General features: G+C 35.1%; 1 protein-coding gene across 3 annotated transcripts in view; it reads right to left on the bottom strand.

Moving 5' to 3' along the window:
* The window catches only part of LOC147908256 (uncharacterized), a 75,920-nt gene that overhangs the window by 26,796 nt on the left and 30,999 nt on the right, over positions 1–18,125 (bottom strand). For all 3 annotated transcript variants that reach the window (XM_087410485.1, XM_087410486.1, XM_087410484.1), the window contains exon 3: positions 16,389–16,468. In XM_087410485.1, coding sequence (XP_087266611.1) covers positions 16,389–16,468 — 80 coding nt within the window. The remainder of the gene's footprint in view (positions 1–16,388; positions 16,469–18,125) is intronic.

Here is an 18,125-nt window from a genome sequence, read left to right as displayed (position 1 = left end):
GCGTGTCGTGTATAACCAGGGGAACCCTATGCGCCACGAAAGAAGAGACAGATTTTTTCCATGCGAGTCCGTGCGATAGAGAGCGCCTTGACAAGGCTGCTGCTCTTCTCTGGAATTCGCTCTTCGTTCATAGGAAATTGAATAACTGGGTGAGAAGCAAAGGAATAGATGCGAGTATTAATTATTAACAGACTCCGTCCTTTCTTCTGCGAATTTTTGGGTCAATCTCAAGATTTCTTGACATATAAAAATGAATCGAACATTTTCTACAGACGCAACAAGATCAAAAGATTATTAACTTTGTTGTGCGCAAAACGTGAAATTAAATTGATAATGCTACGGTTAAAATATTCTAGTCTGATATTTCAAAGTTTCACTTTGAAATGATCTCTGTGAGGATCGGTGAGTTAACGAATGTGATCTGGAATCTCGAACTTCAGCAGAGTCTTAACTCAACTTGTAATGAGATTTAACCCCTTTATCTGTAAACTGGGTCTTTTTTACAAGCAAAATTTCACAAATTTCTCTGAAATAAAGGAGAGCGAATTCCAGTTTCCACTCTTAAAATATCTTGTTAAAAAACTATTTGGTAATGTGTGTGTATGTGTGTGTGTGTGTGTGTGTGTTGTGTGTGTGTGTGTGTGTGTGTGTGTGTGTATATAAAACAAAGAAAAATGGGTTTAAATTTTATGACATCTTTATCCTACATAGAAAGAACGGTTCTATTGAAGTATCTAAAAATTTAGTTGCAATATGTGAGTGTGTACAGATTTAAAAATAATTTTATTGAATCATCAAAATAATTATGTAGGACGTTTTAAATATGATGAATGCTGCAAAGAATTTTGGCATTCCAGCGACTAATTTAAGCGTTCTAGATAGTTATTTTAATAGTCCAACAAAATTATTTTCAGATCTGTACCTAAATTTTCGAATTAAATTTAGAAAGAAATCCTATTTTCAGTCAAAGCGGATCTTAAATTGACAAGCAATTTAATAATTTTTAATACTAATAAATATCTTATAAGAATATTAATATGTATTTAATTTGACATTAATAAATTATAAAGACTCTTAAAAATTGCGAATAATTTTATTGCGAAAAATATTATCTTAGTCGAAACATTGTTTGTCAATTTAATATGTAATATTATTATTCTAGTTCTGTTCGTGATTGCGTTTCAAAAAACTGAAAAAGATTTCTGCGTGCAATTTGCAGAATTGAATATACATATAAATTCATACCGAAATATTTATAAGCACTAACAACAAGATCCGTTTTAACCAAAAATAAAATTTCTCTTTTAATTTGATATGTTCTCATCGGTCTACTCTCAAATTATACATTTTTAAATACTTCAACAAAACCGTTCTTTTCATTTGTAGAACAGTGCATAAACTTAGACTGAAAGATAGTAAAGATACACTGTTAGAAATGTAATCACGAGCTTTCTTTCATGTAAATGAAGCTCGTGATTATGTACGAAATTAAAAGTAATGAATGATTTAACTGAAAATTAAGTTACTTAAATATAATGAACGTGTACATTAAATTTCATAAATTTTCATGAAAAATACATTAAATTTTATGTACATGTATACAAATTTTTAGTTATAAATACATTAAATTTAATGTAATGTCTTGAAATTAAGTTCAAATTGTGTAACTTAAAAGTTAATGAAATTTAAGAATATTTCTAACAATGTATGATTATAGACGGAGTGGGTTAAAATCTAAGAAAATAAATCTTAGAAATGAAATAATGATGAGTGTAATCAAACATTAAACTGTTTGATCGATCAATCGAACTACTTTCGTTCGATGGAATATCGATCGGCTGATATCAGAGAAAAAATAACAATAAGATATCGACATAAAGTATTTCGTTCCTCTACTTTTTCATAATTCACTCAATTATTGTGAAACGATGCCGCTATAAGCAAGTCGATCACAACCTGCGGGGGCGTCATGGAGAAGGGCCTACTCCTCGATTGACGTAATTCACTCTAAACTAACTATGCGATCGATAGAAACGCTGCACGAAGGCCGCGACGTCGAACTCCAACGACCTATGCCCTAAAATTATCCCATACGACAGAAATAGGTCGAAAGAAATTCCCTTAATTAAATTAACTGTTCCACGACTGCGGTTAGTGATCGAGAAACGATCTTCGATGGATTTCTGTTCCAGTGATACCGGTACATCTTTTACTTTTATAATTTAATTAATTTCTGATTATCGCATTATATATTATATTTCGTTCTATTTTATTTTATTTATTGAAAGCAAAAAAAAATAAAATAAAATAATATTAAAAAAAAACATAATATACTCTCGGACTCATAATAATCACAGTCATGTTAATTATTCTTAATTTCGACAATCCTTTTATTTCCTGTTTACATCTTTCTTAACTTCGCTCGTTTAATTAAGTTTAAGTTTTGTTGAAACGTAAAATCCTTTTTATTGCTTCCGATTAGATCCATTTTTCTATTTATTGTGTGTTAAATAAACGAATAAGGAAACGCTCGCAGTCCCATCGTGATTACAATCCGACACGTGGGTACATCCGCATTTGGGACGCTCTCTTTAAAATACGTAAGAGAAGAGCACGCACCGTCACGTGCGATACGTGGATGTCACTGCACGGGGCTACTGCGCTTTCCCAACATTGTTATTTCGGCAAAGGCGGGATCGCTACTTTTGTGAAACTTTCAATAGGCATGTAACGCACGTGTGTATGATTGCCTGTTTAAAGGCGCCTCCAGACAATACAACCAACGTATGCTAACATTAGCAAATATCATACACATATATGACATACATAATTATCCATATTGAATGTAAGCCAATATTTAGCGAATATATGCGAAATTAGCGTATACATATTGTCTAGAGGCGCCTTAAATGTCACGAGTTACACGAGTTATAATTGTCTGTACAACTTTTGCGGTTGCAACATTTCTATAAGTCGTATTTAATCCGACGAACTATCTGCTTTCTACTTTCTATTTTTTATTTTATTATCTGATAATGGTAATGATTCTTCTTTTTTTTTATTATTTGGTAATGACTAAATAATTTTGATGATAATGACTTAATAACTAAATAATAATTTTCCTAATTTTCATTCATGATCTTTGCGAGACTTGTTGTCTTCCGAATTAGGGTGTGGAGGAAGGAAAGAATTGTTTATCGGAAAATGTGATTCGTAACAGCGAATATATGCAATTTTATGACATTCGTGCGATTCCAACGACGCGTCATCACGCTATTCTCGGTACGGTTAATTGTACTAATTAAGAGGATCGCAGCTCCGGAATAATCCAACGAGTTTATATTTGTCTGGCTGTACAACCGCGAGAATCGTTGTACTGCGAGGCTATTTTTCCACGATATCATTTTGAGAACGACATTGAATCCTGCTTAATCTTTGCGACAGAAATTCGCTAGTATTATCTATTAATAACGAATTCACAAGAGATTCCAGATATTGCACCTTCAAATGTAATTATTTTAAATCTTTTGGTTAGTGAATGTTATTCGAAGCTGTGTTACATTGTATTTGTAACCCTCCATTTGCCATCATATTTTTATTCCTTCCATTCAATTCAAGTTTTTTTTATTATTCCGGACTTAAAAAAAACTACTTTTTTTTTCAAAAATGTGAAAAATTCCTTTCCAATATCTCTATTTCATCATCTCATTATCGGTTTTTTAAACAAGATATTTTAGAACAGGAAATCGGATTTTTTTTCCTTTTATTTTGAAAAAATTCGAGAGTGAAATTTCGCCAAAAAAGACTCAGACTGTAGAAGCGGAAGTTTAATTTTCGATAAAATATCTCAGTAATAAAATAAAACTGCGAGCTCGAATTGAGGTTTGCGAGAAAACAAACTCTTAGAATGTAAAGCAATTTTATAATAGAAATCATAATTATTTGCTTTTGAAATTCATTTCGGTAGAAATCGCAGAATTTTTGAGCGATGCGTCTTCTTCTTTTCATGTTTGAGATCTGATTATCAATAGGGAATGCGAAGAAAAAACCAGACAAAATCGCGAAGTACAAACGACGGGGTGTCCACGGAAGAAACGACTGATGAAGCGAGTGCGGGAAGAGAAAGAGAGAAAGAGAGAGAGAGAGAGAGAGAGAAGGAAAGAAGAAAAAGGGAACCTGTAGGAGACCGTGTACCATCACTCTACAAAGTGTGAAGTATGTGCCGCTCAGACGAGAGAATCAACAGAGAATGAAGAAAGAAGTTCGAAGAAGACGGGAAGATCCGTGCAAGGACGAATTCCTCGCGATAAAGTGGAAATAATTCGAAGACGAGTCCGTTGACACGAGAACGGCTCGTTGCCATTGAATTTCGGGAGTTTCGCAAAGTGAAATGCGGGGGACGTCTTCATCGCGAGGGCCCTCGAAGTGCCCCGATCCTGTTGACGTTGAACAGGCGGTCGAAGTAAAATGACGAAGAGAAAGAGGATGAGAAGAAGATACGAGGAGGCAACCGATCAAGAAGGACTCCCTGCCTTTCTTTCTCTTTCTCCGCAGGAAGAAAAGAGTAGGAGTAAAGAGCGGAGGAGGACGAGGTCGAGGAGGAAAGGAAGAAGAAAGAGGAGAGGACGAACACCTATACAAGGATCTACACGGCCAGTGGGAATGGAATGCAGGTACAAGTCTAGTCCCCGACTTCACTCCCATCTCCTCGCCTCCTGACCAGTTCCCTCTTTTTGTCCCTCTCTCTCCTCTTCCTTCTCGTCGCCATCGGACATTTCTTCTTCTTCTTCTTCTACGTCTCTCTTCGGCATCCACCGCCGACCACGATGTTGCTCACCGAATCATCACCATGTTCTACCTCTCTACCGGCTTCACCATTTACTACTACACTACTATGCGTGCCTGTTGAACTACCACTATGCGCCGCTACCGCTCTGCTCTACTACTATTATTACCACCACTGCTTTCGACTGCTGCTGCTGCAGCAGCTATTGCCACGTGTACTATACACGATCTCGTTACTATTTGCGGACGTTTTATTCATTCTATTATTGACTCCAATTAACCTCGATTACTACGTTTCAATTTGGATAATGTAACCGTAATGAGTTTATTGTAGCACACAGCGCTATAATTTTCCCGACAATCTGAATATTAAATTGTACAGATCCTTCAAGTTTCAACTTAACGTTCGTTTAAACCTGACGGTACGGCTGCATTGCGTGATTCTGAATTTGGAATCAAAAACTGAATTTATTGTCATATAGAATGTCAAATAAAAGTTGCTTGTTTCATTTATTGTAGCTATTCTCGTTCGAATTCTCCATATCTTAAATCGCAAATCGCAAAAGGTTCTAAACCTGCTTTAAAATTATAAATTATCCAAATCATTGCATAATCGCTGTTTGATGAAAGTAAAAATTAATTGGAAGCTCTTTTCTGCTCTTTAAAGTACATTGACAATGAGAAAGTGTTCGACATTTATAACGATTGCACGGCAAAATAATTATGACTAAACGCTAAATTTTTATAGTTGTTACTTTATCAGCAACAATTATTCTATATACAAAAAAATATATAGTTGTCTCCAGAAATGAATTTAAAGTCGTTTTTGGAGACAAACATATATTTATTGTACATAAAAATACAACTATAAATGTAACCATACCATAACTATAAAAATAGATAACCATAATTATTGTATTATGCAATTATAGACACAAATACCAAACACTATTCTCTCAGCTTCCATAATTCGAACGCTGCCGAACGTCGAACCGTTCACAAGGAAAGTTCGAATGTGCACCCGAGGCCTGTACCAATACGGAATGCAGGGTCGACATGCGGCCCTGCCGTGGGAGAGACGATCACCGCAGAAGCCAACCGGGATACTTATACTAAGCATCAACGCGTTACTCGCCGTGCCATGGACGGCTCGTTAGTTGATAGTCCACGCAAGTCCGCGGAATAGCCTCGCATCGCGTCGCTGATAACCAAGCCGCCTTTTCGTCCCGGACATTTAAATGTGCCGCGTACGCTCGGCTGATCCATCGAGAAAGAACGGCGCCGCTTCTCTCTTGTGAGAGGGACGACTGTATGGTAATTTTACATCTCCGATGAGGAATGAGCGCTACTCAGAACAGTCGTGTACAGTGGACGCCGCCACATTGTACATTCCTGCGTCGCGATATTCCCTGGCACGTAATGCATTGGAGTGATCGTCGTCATCGTTGTCATTGCGCATGACTAGCGCGGGAAAAATTAATGTCCACGTGTATCTTGTAAACAGAGGGCAAATCCAAATTATTGAAATTTTCCGGATAAATATTATTAAGAACTAAGATCTGCTTCGATTGTCATCAACGTTCTATATATAATTATTTTGAGAGAGAAAGAGAGAGAGAGAGAGAGAGAGATATGATCCAAACAATATTTTTAAATCTCTAAATTTTTAAATACTTTAGCAAAGCCGTTTTTTCCGTATAAATAAGCGTTTCCGCGATAATAAAATAAGCATGTCATTTTATTTATTTTCAAAGATAATGAGTAATAACTATATTAATAAAATAAAAAAATTCTTAGATTTTTTTCAGATTTGCATTTTCTGGTGGACAATCTTATAACCGAAAACAGGATACTTTCTCTTATACTTAGCAGATTTATTCTTATTTGGTCTGAATTTCACTTAGAATTATCTAAAGTTTTCTATTTTGAGAATAATTTTATGAAATATTTTATAAATTATTTTATTATACCGTTAAAAATATCGTATAAAGATACCGAACGCAAAGATTTAGATACTCATTAAATTACAAATCGTGAGGGATGCATCTAATTCGCAAATCGTGAATCGCTCAAGACACTCGCAGGAATAACTTACGGAGCGAGCGATGCTCGGAATCCTGGCGATCCATGCATCATCGGTTAAGAGGATTAAGGCAATTTCGCCTTTAGAGAGGTGTATTCGCACTTCACGACGAAGAGGAGTCGACGTGCGTCACGCCAAGTGGCGAGGGAACACTTTTACAATTTCAATCGCGCTAAAACGTGTTTTCGAGGACGCGGCCGCAGCCGATGAAGAGACCGTGACGAGGAGCGACGAAGGTATCTCGTCGTTCGCTCGTTAGCGCATCCCGGTGCGTGCGTGCGGCGAGTGCATGCATGCGTACGCAGGTATGCGCGAGTTTTGCGTATTTTATTGCAATTGTACTGGCGCGTTCGCAGACGGCGGTCCCGGCACTCCGGAGAGACCGTCAATTTGGCCTCTTAGGTGTCACGAAGGCGCGATGTGAGGATCGTCAAACGCGAATGAGGCTTCGCGGTAGGACATTACGCGGCGTGTGAAGTAAACGAACGGCCGAGCCTCCGCCGCAACGGGATGCCGACTGTCAGGATTCGCTTCTGTCAGGACACGTCTGGTTATTACTCCCGTACATACCGCTGGTACATTGCACTTGTCAGTAGCCGACAAGAGAGACGGTGTGCATCCTTCGATATTAAATTTTGCATCAGGGAACTTGAATTTGTAGCCGCGAAACGTATAAAAAAGATAGAAAGCTACACGCAAAGAACGGTTTTGCTAAAGTAAAAATTTAGTTACATACGGATCCGAAAATTTTGTTAGAATCATCAAAATAATTATGTAGGACATTTAAATTGATTGCTAGAATTGTTAAAATTTTTTGCGGTATTCATCAACGTTCTATGTAATTATTTTGATAGTCCAACATTTTTAAATCTCTAAATTTTTTAATATTTTAACAAAACCGTTTTTTTTCCGTACAAATAAGCGTTCTCGATAATGAAATAAAATATGAAAATAAACATGTTATTTATTTTCAACGACAATAAGTAATAACTATATTAATAAAATAAAAAAAAAATTCTTAGATTTGCATCTCGTGGACAATCTTATCAATCAGAAATAATTAGAATCTTTTAGAATATTTATGTCGAATATTTCTTTCTCTTTATTACATAAAATAAAAAAACATATGTTCAAGATCCGATGATTTTCACTTTTTAGACGCATTTTGTATCTCGTGGTATTTTCATGAATAATACTAATGAATAACTGCCTTTTGGCAGTCGATAGTACTTGCGAATATTTTTAGAAAGTGTTTGTGACATTTAAATTGGGGTCATTGCGACATAAAATAATGCTTCGCTGTTATCTAGTCATTGGAAAACTGGATAAATTATTAAAATACAGAGAATTTTTATTTAACTCGAGTCTCGAGGAATTAAATGCCATAACTTTGATAATATTACAATTCTTAAGAATGTCATAAATTAAATTGAAGTGAGAAATATAATCGCGGATTTCATTTTCATTCGCACCGGAAATAACTGTGAGTTTGAAACTAGTACACTAACAAACTAATACATTTGGCAAGTTGGCACAATAGATCGATGTATAGTTACCGCGTTTATATCACCTTAAGTATAAGTTAAATCGTATATTAACTTCGCATACGAAACGTAAACAGACATCGGCATTGACTGATACCTGAAAACCGAACAACGGCTCGGAACTCGAAGACTTCTACTATCGATTTGCTGTTATTATAATTTATCGATAATCTACATGAATAATGGAGAACACTCATCTTGGTATACCAATGTCTATACTATATCACTGTCAGTCTATGCAGCTTTTAAAAGGCAGACGACGATCACTGCATAATGGATTAGATTCAATTCGTATACGTGGGCTTTGTGCTTTTACTGTACACGTTATCGTAAGTTTCAATTGTACTTTTATAGAATTGTTGGCCTTTATATTAATAACGACAATAAAAGTGAAATATCAGATTAAAGTAATTTTACCATAAATGATTTGTTTTTAAATAGAAAAAAGGAAGTTGCATTATTCTATCTAATCGATTTTTATTTTTCATTACTCAAAGTTTTGCTTATGCAACATAATAATAGAGCAATTAACAAGATATTAATTATTACATAATATAATAACTTGAACGCTTAATGATTCTAATTTTTAATATTTTACAATTTTAAATTACATTCTCTTCGCTCAAAGTTTAAATTTTATTTTGTTTAAATACATATATCCTGTTAATTTTAAATATATATTAGAAAATTAATGTGCTAATCGATTCTATTAAATAAAAGCTCATTTAAATTGTTGAGCAATTTTGTTAATTGATTTTCGATCAATAAAAATAATGGTCTTAATGGTATTATTCGATTAGAATTCTTAGAAATCTACTTTCTATTGTGTGCGGTATATCACGCAACATTCCACGGGTTTTGCAACTACATTCCGGCCAATCACTTCATTTCCCCTGTTCTCTGTATTTTTGCTTCCTGTTTGCAATTATTCATGGACTATTCGGAGGCGAATTTCAAAGCCATCGACACCGGCACCGGGGAAAACGAGATAGAGCGGAACAAGCAAAAAACTGGAAGCAAAGAAACGAAATCGCTCGTCTCGGATATGACGGAATTCCAATGTAGGAACTTTCACGAAGAGAGGTCTTCGACTTCTTTGCCCGGCACAGCACCCCGGATCGTGAAGATCGATCGTTGCTATTCGCGATCGTTAGCACGGGTCACTGCATTCGGGTCGAAGGAAGTCGAAGCAGAATCGAAGTAGCCGGCAGAGGTTCTCAGTTCTTTATCTTTTTGCTCTCGATCATGGATTTGTGGCTCAATGTCACGGACTGCATGCAATTTATGTGAAGCTATCGTTTTGTTGAAGAACGAGATGACAGATTATATTTTACTTTATTACTCCGTACTTTATTATTAACGTCAATCGTGATTTATCACGTCTGCTTTCGAAGATGAAATGAGAAGTGGGATTTTTGTAACGTTTTTTTTTTACTTTCGTTCCGTTTTTTTTTCTTTACCAGACGAACGTCGAGAAATAGCCTGGTCTCCTCTTCGCACGATATAATAAAGTTATAGAATCCCACGTTCCATGAGTCTTCACGGGAACTCGATGACGTCTTCCGTAGAGCGATAAAGCATCATTGTTTTTACGCACTCGGGTAAATTAATCGTACGCGCATCAAGAATTTTGTAGGATGTGTCACACATTTGGTATTAAAGCTCCGATTGAAATTTATAAAAGCAAATCACTTTCGGTAAAAGCATCTTATTTCGAAAAATATTCAGATTTGAGATGCAATCAAAGTCAGGAATATTCATCAACTTTTCAAAAATTGTGACAGATAATGGTAAAAACTTTTTGCTAAGAAAAAAATTAGAAAGATTTTAGTGTTTACAGAGAGTTTCAAATATATAAACAGGAGCATTATGATTAATATATACATGTAAAGTGTAATTGCACACAGATAAGTTAATATGGGTGCTATTTACGGTGAGCTTTTTCGTTATAATTTTTCGCATCATGATGATTTTTTAAATCAATGTGCATACGGAAGTATCCATAGTTTTTTTTAGCAATTATTAATTAAATTATTATATTGAAAAAATAAGACTTTTGAGAAATTAAAAGTATTCTGATAGAAACTTCATACATTTTTTTTTAGCAGTAACTGGACATATTATATCTTATATTATATTAACTCTGTTTTGTAACTGAAGAGTAAAATTATTTAGACGTATAAAAGATGCGCGGAACAATTTACTGAATAAAAACAGGACAATAAATAAACTAGTACGCTAGTAGTATTTTAACTATATATAATAATAATCTATTAATATCAGACACAAAATAACTAAGCAGATGTCTACCCAAATTGCACATATTTTTATCAAAAACTCCTTTAGTCATTGAATAAAACTCGTATCAAGTTCTTGTCTATTTCCTACGCAGTATTGTTACAAAAAAAATAATAAGAACACAGTAACAGTTAAATATTAATTGAATGTCTATATATATATATATATCTAGGAAAACTATATATTAGGTGTTGGAATTAATTCGTAGCGCTTTACAAAATATTTATAAGTTTTAAAAGTACTTTCATTAATGTATTTTTTAATGCTCATGTGAAATAAATAACATTCTTTCATTAAAAAACGCTACGAATTAATTCCAACACCTAATACATTTTCACCAAGAAAATAAAAAAAATCTGTATTTTTTTAATAGATTCCTCTCAATGATTACTTTACCAGAATATCTTTAGATATTTTATCAGGATATAGAGTTTTAGTTAACATAGTTTTTGACTCACTAAATTCTAGAAGAGCGAATTATTGGATTTTAATTTGCTAATATTTTCACATTTTATAATCAATCACTTAATTCAGTTCAAAACATATATTAAGAATGGAAAGCAGATGGAACGAGCTTCATTGACATTTTTGTTAAGCTAAAAGCAAAAGAGAATTCACTGTTAAAAAAAGTAATGCAAGAGCCACCTATCTACCTGATGCTATTTTAAGAGGTTATATATCCACGACTAGGCTTTCATGTCCCAGAGTATCGGTGCACACGTGGATACCAACGCGCGATCACGGCGAGTATCGACGAGTCGCGGTGCCGGTCGCGTAATGGTATCGAGCAGGAATGCTCGTTCGATATATATTGCGCGTAATGTACGCGCGGCGCGGCGTGTGTAAAACGGGGCTCCATCGACGTAGGTGTATATGTGCGTAACCGCGTGCTAGTGCATCAGCCGTGCGTGGATACGTACGTGTGTGCATGTTAATATGTGTACACCGTCCATAGTCCCGGCGTGAGACCAAAGCGACTCAAAAAGTCGCACGGCGGCGCAGCGGCTCTCAGACGACGCGGTGTAAAGCTCGCTTTATATGTGCAACATACACGGGAACTGAATTGAAACTCATTGAAGACGAAACGTAGAGATATTATAACGGCTTTTGTTGGCGACAAAGTCGTACAATAAGGAATAGATGCTGACTGCTGCCGCGCCGGTCAAATTGGAAACCGTACAACTTTCATGAGTTTTCATGCACGCACGGAAATTAGATACTGTTAATGTCCTATTTTCTTGCAAGAAATGTAATTACGCATCTTTTAAGTAAAACACAATTCACGAACCTGTAGGTTTTTTTTTAATGCGTTAATGTACTTGAAGAAGTAATTTCGGGACCGCTGTGTATCAATCTATTGTACCGTCGTTTCACACCTCACAAGGGATATCATGCGGGATATCTATACTCTGTTAGAAAACTTGTTAGAAGTATTTTTCACCTGGACCGGTTTTAAGTCGGCGGCCAGAAAAGACGACGAGCTTTCCGCGAAACATTCAATGCAACCGCTCGACGTTCGCCTTTTGAAAGAATTTGGCATGGCGGTATGTATCGTATCTATCTGAAGCTTATATGGGTCGGCACCAACTTGCTTCAAATTCCCTTTGTTCGCACGATATTCAACATCTTCTCGCCTTCGGTCACTTTACTATAACGATCTAGAATATGAGATCCGTAATCGAAGTGATATTGAAGAAATTGAGAAGCGCAGATGTTATCATACAAAAACGAACAACGTGATGTACAAAAATCTCGGATTCAGTTGAATATGTTACGATTCTCAGAGATGTTTTTACGGTACTTATTATTTAAATGAACATAAGTATTAATTTGATAAATTTCTCTAATTTTGTTTATTGTCTGTATTCAACTTTTATTATATATATTATATTTTTTTATGTTCTTTTTTATTTTATCTCTCTGTACTAGTATTTATTCGTATTTTCTTGTGTGATTGACTTATCTTTTTACTAATTTTCATCTATATTTTTTGAAGGATTTCACTCATGTTTATTTCTATCAATATAGATTAACTTTAATTTCGGTTCAACTTACTCTTCATCTTTTCTAATTCTTGAAACTAGAAAAAGATGAAAAGTAAATTGAATAGAAACTAAAGTTAATTAATTTACAATGACAGAAACGAATTTAAAGTCCGGTTCCGCCAATGTAAGATTAATTTATTTCTAATTCTTAGAATTAGAAGAAGATGAAAACTAAATTTGATTCTAGATTAAAGTTTATCTTATATTTATGAAAACGAGCCTAAAATTCGGTTCCAAATATAAAATAACTTACTTCTAATTCTTAGAATTAAAAGAAAATGAAGACTAAATTGATTCGAGATTAAAGTCCATTTTATATTTATGAAAACGAGCCTAAAGTCCGGTTCCATTAATATAAAATTAACTTACTTCTAATTCTTAGAAGAAAATGAAGACTAAATTGATTCGAGAGTAAACTTGATCTTACATTGGTGATATCAAAAGCCCTAGAGAGTTAAGAAATAATTAATAAATGGTTGCTCTTTACAACTATTACTATGTAATATTTTCTCCATTAATAAAAATGGTCCTATTAATCCTGCTCTAATTCCTACTCCGGGACTTGTACTTACAATTAGTGATCGTTGGAAGACGGTTTCAGATCAGTACATGTCCATGCAAGATCTCAAATCTTCGCGCAAATAGGGTGCGAGAAGCAACGGACTTGCTATTACGCAGCGCCGCGCCGGTGCGAAATCCGCTGTATAACGAGAGCAGCTGGTGCGTCCCTCCGAGCTCAGAAGAAAAAAGAAAGAGGAAAGGACGGAAGAAAGGAAGCGGCGCGACGTAGGACGCGCGTGAGCGCAGCTCTTACTACATCACAAGGGCCCCCCGCCCTTCCCCTTCTTTTTCGGGGGTTTTCCGCTCTCGTTCCTCCTCAGGCGAGGAGAAAGGAGAGGGCGACAAGGTCCACGAAAAAGGGGAACTACGTCGCGGGCACGTGTCTCGACCAGGACATCTGCCACTGAAAAGGACCCACTGTTACGTCCCCATTATATCGTTTACCTTAGCAGCGAGCCACCTTCCATTCTCGCCCTTCGTCTTCTTCCTCCTCCTCCCTGCCCGCCTTCTCCACCGCTACTTGCTTGCCCTTCGCCTCCTTGTGTCTAGGAACAAGCAGCTGCCCTTTTCCTTTGCGTACAAAAGCGCTACGTACCTACGCACCTGCCCTTCGAGGAGGATGACTGTTAACCGGTCTCTCGGGGTGATCATCGTGACGTATTATCGGGCGATAGGAGAGAAAAAAAGGAGAGGGATAGCTTCGTCGTTGAGACGGTGCAACCGAAAGAAACGCAACGATCAAGCAGGAATTGTGGTCAAGATTTTGAACCGATGATCGTTAATCTTTATAGTACAATGGAAGAATTTTATCTACTATTGACTTTAGAACATTTGTTAATAAATAGAAAGTTTTTTGCAACATAGAACAAATTCTTCCAACTCTTTGGTGCGAACTCTTTGGTGCAACTCTAAGTCTTTGATGGCACACCTGGCTTTCTTTTTTCAATGTTTTTTTCCATTACGCGTGTGTTCTCTCTCTCTCTCTCTCTCTCTCTTTCTCCTTCCTCTCTCTATTATTACTTTAATAGAGATATATACTCTATAAAACTTTTATAGAATGATTCTTTTTACTCTAAAGAGTGAAATCTCATTTTTAAGATTGAAGATTGAAAATTGAGCCACTTTTTTTCAAGAGTGATTCAATTTTTATTCTTTAGAGTGAGATTTCACTCTAAAAAGTTTAGAGAGTACATTTGCTTGGTACCTTAGGCTTGATTTTTCATTTTCTGATTAACTTGATTTAGATTTAACTTTACTTGACTTGATAAAAATTATGTTTTTCAAGTTATGATCACTAATCTAAGTTTTATAATGATAACTTTAAAAATTACTCATTAAAACCTCAGCTTTACTAAGATAAATGTATACAATGTATTAATTTAACATATTATAAATGTTAATTGTAATAAAGAAATATAATTGCTTACAAATTGTGTGCTATTTTTTCACATATAAATATTTATGTTACTTTCTAACTTAATCATTTTGTGCCAAATTAACACAAAAATTTGAGGGCCCGTTCGGGATATGTAAAATGTGTTAAATTTAACACTAATCTTCCAACTGAGTAAAAAAATATAATTCTTGCATTATCATTTAATTATTAAATCTAATCACGAGTTAACCAGAAATTTAAAAATCAAGCCTCAGTCTGATCAAACTTACAAAACAAGAAATGTGTTTCAAGATATATCATACGTATTTTCTTCGCGTATTTCTTCAAGAAACTAACAATTCCGGGAAGAATTAATAGGACCGTCGATTCGGTCCTTTCTCGTCGCGTGAAGCAAGTCCGGAAATCGCGAGAAGTAGCAGTGCGTCCGTTTTCGTAGGTGACAGAACGTAACGAGCATCGGCGCGACGCGGGATGCGTCTATTCCGGGACGCCGGACGTCGACCCGCAGACAACTCCCAGACTACGAGCTAATAATCAGCGCCTAGATGAGGACCTCAAGGAAATGGGACAGACGACGGGATCGGAATTACGTAAGCACGCTCATGTTGCGTCGCCGTGTGCGCGTAAAAATTGCAAAAATTGGATCGTTCGATTCCAGTTCGACACCGACACTTCATCGAACTCCGTTGGAACGATAAATTAAATTCGTCTGCGTCATAGGCGCGTAGTCCTATCCAAATATATCTCATATCAGCATATTAGGGTGGGGACGGTTATGATAATATCTTCATGTCATGTCGGTGTAGAATTTTAAATATACTTTATATATGCCAAGTGGTGAGACGATACTTTTTCGATAATATCGGTATAATGATGGGCAAGCTGGGAGATTGTACGAAATAAAAGCAGTGTTAATAAAAATGACATGACATGTCACTTTAGCGAAGTATTATATTCGATTGGTTATTATTTTTCACTTACTACTTTTTAATTTTGTCAGACAATCAATTTTATCCTTTAAATGATAAATGAATTACTATTTCTGACATGTACTCGGTGAAATCATCGCGTGTGCTATCTTCCCGTTTATTGTTAACTTTTTGAAAACTATTTTTAAAATTTTACTTGAATAATTAATTATTTCATTGTATTTTTTGTCTCAAAATATGACACTGTACCATTATAGTGACTTAAAACCATAAAGAGAAATGAAAGAATAATTCTTAAGCAGATCAATTTTAATTATTAAAATTTTAAAAATACTTGAAATAACTTGCACGCTTGAAATGCTGCACACCATGCATAAATTGTAGAAACCAATTGTAATTTATAAAACCATATAATTTTGTGATATTACTGCGTACTATCAATGTAGTTCGTAACTAACGACAATATAATTTGTTAGATATACGTTACTAATGACTAACTAATAACCAGCTATTAGAGATTTATTACAATAATTCCTGGTCAATCTCATTATAAAAAAATTAGATCTACATCTTAGGCAACAGTTTGCATTCGACAATTTCATAGTAAGAAGCATAAAATTATCCCATTGCCCGAAATTAACGGAAGTTTGATTCCAAAGCGTGATTCACGGATCACGCGCGCGGAACGTGTTCTTTATTTTTCCTACAAAAATTCATATGTAATTATACGGAAGCAGAAAGACTTACATCTCGTTCTCGTAACTGTCGGGGCGTCGGGACCGCTTTCGCACGGAATGCACGCACGTCGCACGCACATCGCACGCAGCCTGCAACCAGACATAAAATCAACAATTAGAACGTACGAATTATCACGGACGGTGAACGATAATTTCGCATTGCACATGCAGGCCAGGTTGCCGTGATACCGTATCGAGGAGGAGATGAAAAGAGGCGGCACTGTCGTCATTAGGATTCTAACCGAGCTCGTCCGCTTTCAAATGGACGACCCCTCGACAACGAAACGGTCTGCGTACATAACGCGCATACATACTCGCACGTACGCGTACACTTGCACGCATGCACGAACGGAATACCTTGTAGGTACGAAAGGAAGCGAACTTCCTTCCTACGTCCGATGTCACGCGCGCCACCGTTTATATAATCCATCCTGTGACGTCACGCTGTTTAATCCATTCATTACTGTGAACTGGCACTCTGTCTCCGTCATTCTTTCTCGCTCGGGTGTAACAGCATACGTTCTGCACAAGCAGAAACGGCAGGCGAAAAAAAAAAATGTCGTGCGCAATACCGTCGCTTTTTCGAACGATAAATTTGTTGAATAAACGAATTGAAGAATTATGCGGGTCGCTTACATTTGAAAGCAGCGAGTGCAGCACTATAGAAATGCAAAAATAATACAGCGCAAGTGGACGATCGATTTGCGCACTTCGGCAATGCATGACGCAATTTCGGCAAGATTTTGTGTGAAATAAAATAATTTAAAATATATTATCGAAATACTATTTATACAAATGGAATTTTGCTATGAAATTAAATTAATTCTCGTCAACAATGTTTAAAGGTCGATTTTTGATTGTAAATTCTAAAAGATAGATTTTAATCTGTGAAATATAACAATAAGTAAAATACAATCCAATTTATTATGATAAAAATTCATTAGTAAAGTTTTTTCATAAGTACGTAAGAATGTTTTAAGATTTTTACGTTCAAAACAATATAAAAATTTTTATTGAAGGTCAAAGAGAGGAAAGATAAAAATTTCAGTCATTAGAAAAAAGCAAATGATGTTTAATAAATATTCCTATCTAAAGAATAATGTATTATATGGAGTATCCTATTTTAATTGCTCCAGACAAATATTAGAAAAATACGTAAAAATACGAATTTTATTTTAGACAGTAAAGTGGAACGATTCGAGAGAAACATGTTTTCACGTACTTTTTTTCTAGGTGGAAGCACCAAAAAGATATGAAGATCACCTTTACTTTTTTAAATGGAATTATATGATTGTTTTTACATAATATGATTCCTCTAATTATTTTGCATACAAAAGTATTAAGGTAAAAATATTAAAATATTAAGATAAAAATATTAAAATATTGAGGTAAAATATTAAAAAATCAATAGTTTACAAGATATCTTATACTTTTTTTTTGACATATTGATATAAAAAATATTAAATATTAAATATCAAATATGTATTGCAACCTTAATATTAATTTTCTGATATCTCTACCCGAACTTCTACCTTAATTCTTTTATATACAGAATAATTACGAGAATCATATTATGCAAAAAAAATCATATAATCCATTTTAAAAAGAGGAGATGATCTTCATATTATTTCCCTCAAAACTTTCATTTAAAAATATTTTTTCATATCTTACGTATTTTTCAAGATATTTGCCTGGGTAAATTAAAATGGAACATTCTATATGTTAAATAATACTTTATATATTTAAG

The sequence above is a fragment of the Acromyrmex echinatior genome, chromosome 10 (genome assembly GCF_024713525.1).
Source record: "Acromyrmex echinatior isolate Ae372 chromosome 10, ASM2471352v2, whole genome shotgun sequence".
Classification (NCBI taxonomy): domain Eukaryota; kingdom Metazoa; phylum Arthropoda; class Insecta; order Hymenoptera; family Formicidae; genus Acromyrmex; species Acromyrmex echinatior.
Note: the sequence above shows the minus strand (reverse complement) of the source record. Positions and strands in the feature narration are given on the sequence as shown.